The sequence below is a fragment of the Hemiscyllium ocellatum genome, chromosome 10, assembly GCF_020745735.1.
Source record: "Hemiscyllium ocellatum isolate sHemOce1 chromosome 10, sHemOce1.pat.X.cur, whole genome shotgun sequence".
NCBI classification, from domain to species: domain Eukaryota; kingdom Metazoa; phylum Chordata; class Chondrichthyes; order Orectolobiformes; family Hemiscylliidae; genus Hemiscyllium; species Hemiscyllium ocellatum.
The window spans coordinates 492,800-505,572 of NC_083410.1; the positions used below are offsets into that span (position 1 = coordinate 492,800).

General features: G+C 44.2%; 2 protein-coding genes across 3 annotated transcripts in view; one reads left to right on the forward strand and one right to left on the reverse strand.

The window, feature by feature from the left end:
- preb (prolactin regulatory element binding) overlaps positions 1-11,237 on the forward strand; it is an 81,820-nt gene extending 70,583 nt beyond the window's left edge. The window contains exons 9-10 of one of the 2 annotated variants that reach the window (XR_009645102.1): positions 4,951-5,034; positions 10,511-11,237. Coding sequence is in view for 1 of the 2 variants with exons in the window: in XM_060831178.1 (XP_060687161.1) it covers positions 10,511-10,536 (26 nt within the window). In the remaining variant the exon portion in view is untranslated. The remainder of the gene's footprint in view (positions 1-4,950; positions 5,035-10,510) is intronic. The other variant, XM_060831178.1, reaches the window with a different exon arrangement.
- The window catches only part of emilin1a (elastin microfibril interfacer 1a), a 36,623-nt gene continuing 29,730 nt past the window's right edge, over positions 5,881-12,773 (reverse strand). Inside the window, exons 4-7 of the mRNA XM_060831176.1 lie at positions 10,297-12,489; positions 7,546-7,581; positions 6,794-6,928; positions 5,881-6,705 (exon numbers count right to left, since the gene is read on the reverse strand). Of these exons, the coding sequence (XP_060687159.1) occupies positions 6,377-6,705; positions 6,794-6,928; positions 7,546-7,581; positions 10,297-12,489 (2,693 nt within the window). The 3' untranslated portion in view covers positions 5,881-6,376. The remainder of the gene's footprint in view (positions 6,706-6,793; positions 6,929-7,545; positions 7,582-10,296; positions 12,490-12,773) is intronic.

Sequence of the window (12,773 nt, forward strand, 5' to 3'; positions counted from 1 at the left end):
GGAGGGGCGGGGCTCAAGGGCGGAGGAGCGGGAAGTGGAGGAGATGCGGTGGAGGGCATCGTCGATCACATCTGGGGGGAATCTGCGGTCCTTGAAGAAGGAGGCCATCTGGGCTGTACGGTATTGGAACAAGATGATTAGGGGTTTAGATAGGGTTGACCATGAGAACCTTTTTCCACATATGGAGTCAGCTATTACGAGGGGTCATAGCTTTAAATTAAGGGGTGGTAGGTATAGGACAGATGTTAGGGGTGGATTCTTTACTCAGCGAGTCGTGAGTTCATGGAATGCCCTACCAGTAACAGTGGTGGACTCTCCCTCTTTATGGGCATTTAAACGGGCATTGGATAGGCATATGGAGGATAGTGGGCTAGTGTAGGTTAGGTGGGTTTGGATCAACACAACATCGAGGGCCGAAGGGCGGAGACGAAGGAATTGGGAATATGGGATGGCATTTTTACAGGGGGCAGGGTGGGAGGAGGTGTAAACCAGGTAGCTTTGGGAGTCAGTCGGTTTATAATAAATGTCCGTGTCGATTCGGTCGCGCGAGATAGAAATGGAGAGGTCTAGGAAGGGGAGGGAGGAGTCTGAGACGGTCCAGGTAAATTTAAAGTCGGGGTGGAAGGTGTAAGTAAAGTGGATGAACTCACGGGAGCACGAGGTAGCGCCGATATAGTCATCGATGTAGCAGAGGAAACGGTGGGGGGTGGTGCCAGTATAGCTGTGGAAGATGGACTGTCCCACATATCCTACGAAGTGGCAGGCAAAGCTGGGGCCCATGCGGGTGCCCATGGCTACTCCTTTGGTTTGGAGGAAGTGGGAGGATTGGAAAGAGAAGTTGTTTTCAGAGTGAGGACCAGTTCAGTCAGTCGAAGGAGGGTGTCAGTGGAAGGGTACTGGTTGGTACGGCGGGAAAGGAAGAAGCGGAGGGCTTTGAGTCCTTCGTGATGGGGGATGGAGGTGTACAGGGACTGGATGTCCATCGTGAAAATAAGGCGTTGGGGACCGGGGAAGCGAAAATCATGGAGGAGGTGGAGGGCATGGGTGGTGTCCTGAACGTAGGTGGGGAGTTCTTGGACTAAGGGAGACAGGACCGCGTCGAGGTATGCAGAGATGAGTTCGGTGGGGCAGGAGCAGGCTGAGACAATGGGTTGGCCGGGGCAGTCAGGTTTGTGGGTTTTGGGCAGGAGGTAGAAACGGGCGGTGTGGGGTTGTGGGACTATGAGGTTGGAGGTGGTGGATGGGAGATCCCCTGAGGTGATGAGGTTATGGATGGTCTGGGAGATGATGGTTTGGTGGTGGGAGGTGGGGTCATGGTCAAGGGGGCAGTAGGAGGAGGTGTCTGCGAGCTGGCATTTAGCCTCAGTGTTTAGCCTCATCTTCCACCTAGGAACCCTCCAACCACAAGGGATGAACTCAGATTTCTCCAGTTTCCTCATTTCTCCTCCCCCTACCTTGTCTCAGTCCCAACCCTCGAACTCAGCACCACCTTCCTAACCTGCAATCTTCTTCCTGACCTCTCCGTCCCTACCCCCACTCCAGCCTATCACCCTCACCTTAACCTCCTTCCACCTATCGCATTCCCAACACCCCTCCCCAAGTCCCTCCTCCCTACCTTTTATCTTAGCCTGCTGGACACACTCTCCTCATTCCTGAAGAAGGGCTTATGCCCGAAATGTCGAACCTCCTGTTCCTTGGATGCTGCCTGACCTGCTGCGCTTTTCCAGCAACACATTTTCAGCAGAGATATCGATAGGTCAAGCAGGCAAAAAAATATGGACTATCATGTGGAAAAATGTGAAGTTCATTTTGGAACAGAAAACAAAATATATTTTGCGCGGCACGGTGGCACAGTGGTTAGCACTGCTGCCTCTCAGCGCCTGAGACCCGGGTTCAATTCCTGCCTCAGGTGACTGTCTGTGTGGAGTTTGCACATTCTCCCCGTGTCTGTGTGGGTTTCCTCCGGGTGCTCCGGTTTCCTCCCACAGTCCAAAAATATGCAGGTTAGGTGAATTGGCCATGCTAAATTGCCCGCAGTGTTAGGTGAGGGGATAAATGTAGGGGAATGGGTCTGGGTGGGTTGCTCTTTGGAGGGCCGGTGTGGACTTGTTGGGCCGAAGGGCCTGTGTCCACATTGTAAGTAATCTAATCTAATCATATTTTAAATGGAGAAAGAAAGCAGCAGCACAATGGGACTTGGGGATAGTGTGCCTGTTGCCTCTGTGTTTAGTGCCATCAGGAAGGCTAATGGATTGTTAAAGCTCATTTCAAGGGGGTTAGATAATGAGTAGGGAAGTCTTACAGTAACTGTACAAGGTGCTATAAGACTATATTTGATTTGATTTATTGTTGTTATGTACTGAGGAACAGTGAAAGGACAGCAAGCAGTTTTCATCCTCTTATATATCATTTAATTGGATCCAATTCAGAGAAGTTTATGAGGATGATCCAATGTGGAGGGATTGTCTTCTGAGCAAATGTTAAACAGGCTGGAACGCTACTGACTGGGCTTTTGAAGAATGAGAGGTAATCTCATTGAGACCTACAGGATTCTGAAGGGGCCTGAAAGGGTCAATGCTGAGAGGATGGTTCCCTTCTTGGGAGGGTCTCAGACCAGAGGGCACAGTCTCAGAATAAAAAGGTACCACCTTAAGGCTGAGAAGAAGAGGAATTTCTTCTCTGTGTTGTGAGCCTTTGCAATTCCTAGTTGTAGGGACAGAGCTCTTCTGTATATTTAAGGCAGAGATAAATAGATAGATTCTTGATCAGGAGATGACAGGGTTGTCATCATCAGCCATGATCCTCCTGAATGGTAGAGCAGGTGTAGGGTTTGAAAGACTTATTTCTGTTCCTGTTTATTACAGTCTTATTTGCCATCCAACAATCAAACCCTCTGGCACCCCACTAATTACAGGCTGTCAACCAGAAAAAGACCCATTATCTCGAGTCTCGGTTTTGTGTTGGTTAGCTAATCCTCTATCCAAGTTAACATATCACTTCCAACCCCATGTGTTTATCAATGCCGTCTAAAGTCCAAATCTACCAAATCTACATCAGCCCTATTGTCCATTTTGCTTGTTAAGTCTTCATAGCTCTTGCAAATTAGTCAAACATGATTTACTCTTCTTCACAAAACCAAACTGACTCTGACAGACTATATTTTGATTTTCCAATGTCACATTAATATTTCCTTAATAAAATATTCCAACAATTTCCAAATGAAAGGCATTAAACTAACAAGCCTACAGTGTCTGACTTGCCTACTCTCTCCCCTTTTGTCTAAGGATGTTATATTCGCATTTTCCAGTCTCCTGGAACCTTTCCAGAATACGTAGAATCTTGGAGTATTATAACCAATGGATGAACTGTCCCTGCTGCCACTTCTTTTCTGACCCTTGGTTATAGACCAGTAGATTCTGGATCAGTGGTGCTGGAAGAGCACAGCAGTTCAGGCAGCATCCGAGGAGCAGGAAAATCGGCGTTTCGGGCAAAAGCCCTTCATCAGGAAACGCCTCATGGGTACTCAGCATTCTGATGAAGGGCTTTTGCCTGAAACATCAATTTTCCTGCTCCTCGGATGCTGCCTGACCTGCTTTGCTCTTCCAGTACCAATAATCCAGAACCTGGTTTCCAGCATCTGCAATCATTGTTTTTACTTCTAGACCATTAGGGCCTGGGGACTTGTCTGCCTTCAATCCCACAGTTTGCTCAGTATTTTCTTTCATAGTTGTGGTGATTGATTTTAAGCTCCTCCTTTTCTTTAACTGTGGGGTGGATTCAGTGTCTCTCATCATGAAAACTGAGGCAAAATATTGGTTTAGTGTCTCTGCCTTTCCATGTACCTCATGACCAATTCCCCAAGTCTCATCCTCGAAGGGACCAACATACACTTTAGTACATTGTTCCTTTTTACACACTTTAAAAGCTTATAAACTTTTGTGTGAGAATTGTTCTGGAATGTGAATCCGCATTACCCTTACAAGCAACGAATAAACAAAAGCGGAGATAGGAAGAAAGTTGGAAATGTTCGTGTGTGTGTGTGTGTGTGTGTGAGAGAGAGAGAGAGAGACAGAGAGACTGACTTAGTGCTGATTCCCTTCACCTTGCAGAAAGGTTAACTCTTTGTGGTCTGGTTTGAATGCACATTTGCTTGTTGGTGATTAAATGTGTTGCATTCCCTAGAGCTCGAAATCTAGGACTGTTTTTAATTTAATTTGCATTTTGGGAATTTAAGATGATTTATTTTAAGGTTAAGGAACCATGAGTGATGATGAAAGAGATATGAACCCACCCATTCTTCTTACAGGCCGTGTCTGCCTAATGTTTATTTCTAACTGGTCACATTTTATGCTTCCATGAAAGCCAATCTTATTTAAATTTGAATCTATTTAATATGGAGGAAGACAACATTACAATTTGACATCAGTATAAACCTGTTGTCAAATTCCCCATAATTTCATACTACTACCTAAGATCAGATTCAGCCCCATGTGTTGGCCCTAATGAAATCAGTGACAAAAGGAAATGAAAGCGGTAACGCTGTAAATCCTGGCCCCTGGCGCAAGATCATTCTGTTCCAGGATGAGAGCAGGTGGCTGCTGAATTTTTTTAAATAATAATCTAAACCTAACATTGAGGAAAATTGAGGGACTAGATCCAGGTACAGGTCATTATAATGGATTTCAGATCGGAAACTGTATACGTTTTACATTTTAAAATTGGATTTGGATAAATGAATTTTCAGCTTATATTGATGACTTTTAAAATGTCTTGTTCAGTTCTCACTTCTCAGTTATAGATAATGATTATATTAGTTATTTTTTAACACCAATTGTTTTAGCCCTGAGTCACAAAATCAGAATTAACTGGCAGGGTTTTATAGCTTTACACATGGTCAGTGACCTGTTTCATTGCTCCTGGTTAATCTGAAACATTCATTATTCATTAAAGAACAGACAGATAAAGCCGATAGGAAATAGGAAGGATATCGTACTGGCCAGTTGGAGGGATTCTGCATGTGCTGGGCGGATAGAGGTATGTACACCAGGTGGAATTCCCAGAAGCTGGGAGATGTTCATAGCTGAGTGTGAATGGGCAGATGAAAGGGAACAGGAGAAATAGTGTAAGGCCGCTACGACTGAAGAATATAACAAAAAAGGATTAAAACAACAACACTGTAAAAAAGAACTTACATTCTGCTCGGAATCCCGAGCCTAAGTCTAGCATACTGACCCTGTCTGAGGAGGGAGGGTGACACTAACAGGGATGAGGGATGGAGATTTTATTCCAGGCTAATGACTGAGCCCCTAACATCTTCCGATTATAAACCTTCCCTTACTCTAAAGATGAAAAGGTCCAGCATGGGAGTGAGTGGCCTGGACCATCCTATACTAGGTGGCCATCCCGGGAATCGAGAAATGTTAATGACCCAAGCCCCTGACCGCAAGGAGAAACCGGTCCCATTTGCTCAATGTGTGGCCATCTGATGGAGCTGGTCACCTTGTCTCTCCCCGTGAGCTCACCAATAAACCAGCCAATACTCAAGGGTTGGACCGTGACAAGCGAGTCACCCACTGCACAAATTACTTCCTTCCCCAACAACTTTACAAGTCGTCTTATGTCTCTATGCTACGCATTCATACATCCAACTCATCCAGATTATTTTACTAATTGCAATAAATCTCACTTAAAGTACATCTTTCTCTCACACTGAATTCCCACTTGCACTTTAACCACCACTTTCCAGGTTTCAATCTCAGGACAATTTCTGTGTCTCTGTGACTCCCACCTGTACCCCTCACTGAGGAGGGAGAATGAAGGAAGTGTTTGAAATTAGTAAAGACTCCACATTACTTCAGTCGAAAACAAGGAGACAATACCTTTGTTAAAAAAGTGAACTTTTTTTATTAATAAACAGTCACCTGTCAACTGACAGTTTTTATAAGAAACTCAATAATTTGGATTCTTTTCCATATCCCAGACACCAAACCTGCCCAGCCATCTGCTGGATCCTGGACATTGGGTCTGGCCTTCGGTTAAATGTGAATCTTTTTTAAAAAGATAAAATAGGGGTGTGAGGTCTGAACTTGAATGCCACAGCGATTGCGTTCCCTCCTGCAACAGCAGTTGGTGGAAGAGATTGCTACATACCTTGTTTTACCTTAAATACCTCTCCGACCCTGGGAAGCAAAACCAGAAATTACTGAAGAGACTGAGCAGGTCTCGCAGTATCTGTGGAGGGAAAGCAGAGTTAACGTTTCAGGTCCAGTGAGCCTTCTTCAGCAGTGTGGAGATCAGTCTCTCGATCTTGTAGTTGTATGAAAAAGCTCTGAATATATTTCTGTTTAAATATTGCCCCTGAGACAGGGTAAGCCAATCAAATGTCCTCATCTTCATATAAAAGAACCCCATTAAAAACAGTCAGTGGTTCATCTGAATGGGCCAGTCTGCCTGTGACCAGATCAATGCAGACGGTGTCACCTTGGCGGAGTGGTAAGATGATGTTGAAGATGCCCAGGGATGCTGAGATAGGTTGAGCCCCCAGCACAGGCCTGTTCTCCAATCCTTCAGGTTGGAAACCCCCTGAGTCAATCCTTGCCAGCCCAGCGTTGGACTTTGCGAGGACTGCTTCAATCCGCTGGTTACGATGTCCAGTTAGAATGGCACTGATGAAATAGCGGCCATCATATGGGACGGTGAAGATACCTGAAAGTAACAGGAGAGAGGGCTTTCAAGGTTAAGAAGGAGGGTCAAAAGATTTCAGAATGGTTAAGGCAGGGAGTGCATGTCTCACCTGTGTTTGGATTGTAATGGTTTCCTTCATTTACCAAGACCTTATCAAACAGGATTGTCCCAGGACTGAGTTGAGGACTGGTGAGGGCTGCAGAGAATGAAATCCGTTCAATGAAGGCATCTTCACCTGCAGGACCTGAGAGAATTAGAATGCATCAGAAATCAAAATATCATGAGTAAAGCCAATTACTCTGAAAAGGAAGGCTAGGACACTGGGTGACACAGAATCAGAGGCACTAACACTACATCTGAAGGAGTAGGTTTCTGGTGAGTAAGGCTCACCAATGGTTTTGACTAGAATGCAAAGATATTTTTAAATCAATCTATTCAGGTATATTATTTCACACCTTTGGGTTTGATTCAAATCAGGCCTCCTGGCTCAGAAATAGGGACATTACCACAGGACCAATAAGAGCTTTGAGCAAGGACATTTTCTGTCACTTTGCTTTCAATTGGACCAGAAGCAGGAAAATTGGTTATGATGCCAGCCCTGGGATGATGAGATAGAGCTAGGGATGGAGATGCAGGAGTATAGACGCTGACACTGTGGGAAGGTACAGAGAGCTAGGGATGGAGATGCAGGAGTATAGACGCTGATCCCGTGGGAAGGTACAGAGAGCTGGGATGGAGATGCAGGAGTATAGACACTGATCCTGTGGGAAGGTACAGAGAGCTGGGATGGAGATGCAGGAGTATAGACGCTGACACTGTGGGACGGCACAGAGAACCGGTTACACAGTGGACATGTCTTACCTTGTGGTCCAGGTGGTCCTGGGGGTCCTTCAATACCTAGGAAAGACAAACAATGAAGATCCAGATTTAGACTATTCTCAATTCTTTCATCAATAAGACAAGATAAACTAACCACTCTCCCAAACATCACTCTGAGACCAACCTGACACTTTCCCATGAATAGCCATTGTTAGGTGCCCCCTTGAGAAAGTCAAGCTACCATCTCTTCTGGTTTCCCTAACTATTATCCAGTCCCCCTCCCCCACAATCATAATAACGTCCTTTCTCTCTCCCACCATCACCATCACCTTCCATGGTCATCTATCCCTTCCAGCGCTGACATCATCAGTCTACCTCCCTCTGCATGGCTGACACAGCTTCTTCCACACTTGCAAGATTTATCACTTGTCTGGAAGATGCAGTCATGACAGCACTTGATGGAGGAACAGGAAGATATCATTTAGGCCCTTCAGCCTGTTCTGCCATTGAATGAATTCATGCTTCAGCTGTGAACTGCTCCATGTATTCTTAACAATTATCTTTAAGTTGGAGATGATGGATTCTCGTTAGGCAGGGAATCAAAGGTTATCTGAGGGTGTGTGTGATGGAGTCGGACATAATCAGATCACAATTCTCAATGCAATCACAATCATGGTATGTTTGAATTTCAAAATCAGTTGGAGGGAGAGAAACTGGAGTCCTACACTATTGTTCTGGAGTTAAATAAAGGTAGATACAGACGCATAAAGACAAATCTGGCTCCAATGGACAGGGCAGGGAAAATAGGACCTAGTAGGAACAATGGCAGATGTTTAATGAGGTATTTAATTGCTCCCAAATAATGTATATTCCAGAAGGGAGAAACCACAAGAGATTACTAAAAACGTAATAAAAAGAGCAAAGATAAATTATGATAAAAGACTAGAGCAAAATATAAAATCTGACAGCAAAAGCTTCTGTATATAAAAGGAAAGAGAGTAGCTAAAGTGAATGCTGGTCAGTTGGAAGATGAGACTGGGGAACATAAATTTCTTTTTTAAAAATTAGTTATTTATTCCTATCACAAAGCCAGTATTTATTGCCTGGAGGGCAGTTAGGTTTCATCCGCGTTGCTGTGGGTCTGGAGTCACATGTAGGTAAGAAAAGGATGACAGATTGTTTTTCCCCGAAGGGTATTAGTGAACCGGATTGATTTTTCCCAACAATCAGAATGGTTTCACTGTATCAATAAACTCTTAATTCCAAACTTGTAAAAAAATTATTTAATTCAAATTGCATCACCTGCAATGGCAGGAATTCAAACCATGGGATGTTACCTGGTCTCTGAATTAATAGAGTTATAGTCATAGAGATGGACAGCACAGAAACAGACATTCGGTCCAACCCGTCCATGCCGACCAGATGATAATACCAAGATGCTATTTTATCCCGTATAAATGACAGACACACTAAATGGATTTTTAGCTTCAGTTTTCATGATACAGAACATGATTATCATCTCAATAGTAACAGGTAATACAGAGGTTATAGAAAGGGAAGAATTTAGAATAATCACCATCACGAGGGAAAACGTACTGAGCAAACTCCGGGATTGATGGCAGACAAGTGCCCGGTACCTGACAGCTTACATCACGGGTCTTAAAGAAAGTGGCAGCAGTGCATCCATTGTTATAATATTCCAAAAGGGTCGTTTTCAGAATGGCAGCTGGAGATTGTTGCTGTTTACAGGGGTCCATGTTGGGACCACAACTGTTTACATGATGCATAAATGACCTGGACAAGAGAACTGAGGGTATTGCTTTAAACTTTACAAATGATACAAAGATAAATGGCTAGGTAGTGTTGAGGAAGTGGGGAGGCTATAGGGATAGGCTGGGAGAGTGTGGCAGATGGAACACAGTGTGGAGAGTGTGGCAGATGGAACACAGTGTGGAAAACGTGAAGTTGTGAACTTTGGTTGGAAGCAGAAGGGCAGAGACTATTTTCTAAACAGGGAAAGGCTTCAGAAATCTGAAATGCCAAACTGACTTGGCAGGTCCTAGTTCAGGATTCTCTGAAAGTTAAGTTGCAGGTTCAGTCGGCAACTGGAAAATCCAATGCAACATAAGTATTGATTTCACAAGGAGGTAAACAGCAGACCCTAAAAGATTGCCAGCATTTAGTCCATATCCCTCTAAACCCTTCATATTCATGTACCCATCAAGATGCCTTCTAAATGGTGTAATTGTACCAGCCTTCACCACTTCCTCTGGCAGCTCATTCCACATTCATACCGCCCTCTGCGTGAGCCTACATTTGTTGCAATAACTGCAGGGAATCAGTTAGCAGACTTGGCAGGCTTAGCTAGTCTGTGATGCAGAACACGTGCTCAGTTTCCACATTAGCCAACAATGCCATAAAGTTCTCTCCTTTCTTAACCCCACCCTTCACCTGGTGTGGAAACCCCCCAGGTTAAACCACTACCAGTCAGCTGCTGGGACTTTGTTGACTCTACTTTTTATTATAAATAATGCAGTGTTTTTCTGTTAATCAATTACTTTCAGTGCTAGTATGTGTCCTGGGAGAGTTTGGTGGGGAAACAGTGTAGAGGGAGATTTGCTGTGTGTTTAACCCTGTGCTGTCCCTGTTCCTGGGAGTTTGTGATGGGCGACAGTGTAGAGAAAGCTTCACTCTGTGTTTAATCCCATGCTGTCCCTCTCCTGGGAGAGTTTGATGAGGGACAGTGTAGAGGATGCTGAGTAAACTGTTGTTTAATTATTGAGTGCTACTCACCGATGAAATCCTGAATTGTGAAATTGTGTACTGTCGTGTGTATCTCAGCCATGGATTGGTTCAGCATTCTGATTTTCTGATTCACGATTCCCAGCTGAGTGTCCTGGATATTTTGCAACATCCCGGAGTGGATCTGCAATGTTGTATTCAATTCTCTTTGACAGTTCCACAGGCTGGAGACATGTCTATTTAAGCCCTCTTTGATTTTTTCCAGACTTTGTGACACAGAATCCAACTTGACACAGATGTTCTCCAGTTTGGATACTCGATGGTCAAGTCCTTCCCGGGATTCCCTGCATTCTGCAATTTCCACTACCATGTGGCCGCTGAACTTGCCCAACTCATTCTGAAAATTTATGAACTTATTGTTACTGTCTTCAATGTGATCAGTCAGCTCTTCCTGAATCCTGCTGATGTCTGTAATCAGTCTGTCTGTACTTTCAGAGAAAGTTGTGTTCAACATATTTGTGTTATGGCTCTGCTGGTGAACATTATCCTGAAGGCTCTTTAAGGTGCTATTGATGGAATTGAAGGTCACAATGACATCTTTCAGTTCTCCCTGCATCGAGCCAAGGTCAACACCCAAATTGCCACCAAACATTCCAAACCTATTGAGAGTCTTGTTGAAGGTTTCCATTTTAAACAGCAGGTCTTTATAATTGTTGGCAGGCTCCCTGAGCTCCTCTTTTAACCGGTTTAATTCTTTCTGAAATGTTGAGCACATTGAGCTGCAGTTATACTCTGAACGGCCAGCTTTCTCCTTCAGTTTCTCCAATTCCTCGGTCAATTGGTTAACTCGCATGTTAATTTCATTCTGTTGCAGAAGGATTTCATCTTTTATGGTATTGCATTCTGTAACACTGGTTTTAATCGCACTTTGGATCCTGCTGTCCAAGTCCCGGAGACTGGAGCTAATGAAGTCCATTTGTTCCACATTCGAATGCATCCTTCTCTTTATTTGTTCGACGTCCTGCCCAAACTGATAAAGCATGTTCTTGAATGAATTACCTCCTACAGTAAGATTATGAATGTTTGACCCAATGTTTTGAATATTAGCCTCATTCTTCATAATATTGGTCTGAAGTTTGGTTAAAATATCCAGCATCTCAGAGGGATTTTGGTCGTCATCTATGACCGTGACTTGGGGAGGGCTACACATCTGTGCACAGCCACTGACAGCTATTTGCAGCTTGGATTCCAGATCATGCACACTTGACGTCACTGTCACTAGGTTTTCTCCATCTGCTCCTACAATATTCTTTAACTTTGCAATGTCTTCACCTAAACCAGTGACTTTGTCTCTCACCCAATCATCAAAAATTGTACCATTGCCTACAACAGACACTATTGTGTTAACTCTCTCCTCATTCCCATGGATTCTACCCCCAAATTCATGCCTCAGATTTTTCAGATGGGACATGATGCGTTTTTCAAGATTTTTCTCAGTTTGGTTCAGTCTTCGTTCAATGTGTTGGAATCGTTTGTGGAACTGATCATTCCCTGGAGAGCTGCCTGAAGATAAGCCAGGAAGCTGATGGTCCAGTCTCTGATTCAAAACCCCCACCTCATCCGATAGAGAAGTGAGTTTCTGTTCCACATCCTCTAACTTTGCTTTGTTGCTGTCTATATCCACACAGCAAAGGTTTGGCCCAGGTTCTGGCATTTCACTGATGTGCTTATGAATGCTTTCTATTAGATGCCTATTGTGTTGCTCAGTGGCATTGAATATTCTGCTCAGTTCCCGAAGCCTCTGCCTGTCTTCCTCCTGAAGTTGTCGGAGGAGCTCAATGTCAGCTCGACAGGAGAAGCAGGAGTTTTGTATCCGGCGTTCCACCTCCCTGACCAGCTCTTCCTTCAGATCCGACCATTTCTGGCCAGTCTCAGACTGACTGACCCCAGCACCTCCAGCTGGTTTGATTGTGTTTAAAAGGTTAATCTCACCATCATGCTCCTTTACTCGGTTATCAATCTGGTGGAGTTTTCTCTGAATCTCATTGATCGTCTCCTTCATGTCAGGGTGGGATGCAGCGTCAGCTGGCTGCCTCCCGTTCATTGCAATTTCAATCGCTTTCTGGATTTCATCCTGGAATTTCTCATTCATCCCTCGGATAGTGGACTGAAGATTGTGGATTTCCTGATTCAACTTCTGGATCTTTTCTTCCATCTCATGAGATTTATCAGAATCTATTCCACCTGTAAAAATATGAAATATCAAGACACCTGAAACACGAGAGGGGAATCTCGAGTCAGAGGCACAGACGGATGTTTCTGTAGCCGACAGTGAGAAATCAGATTGGTGTGTTGCCTCCCTGGTGCCAGGATCAAGGACTTCTCTGAGGTGATGTAGAATGTTCTCAAAGGGGAGAGGGACCAGGTCATTGTACACATTGGAACAAATAAAATAGGAAGGGAAAGGGATGAGATTGTAAAGTGAGAATATAGAAAGTTAGGCAGGAATTTTAAAAGGAGGTCATTGA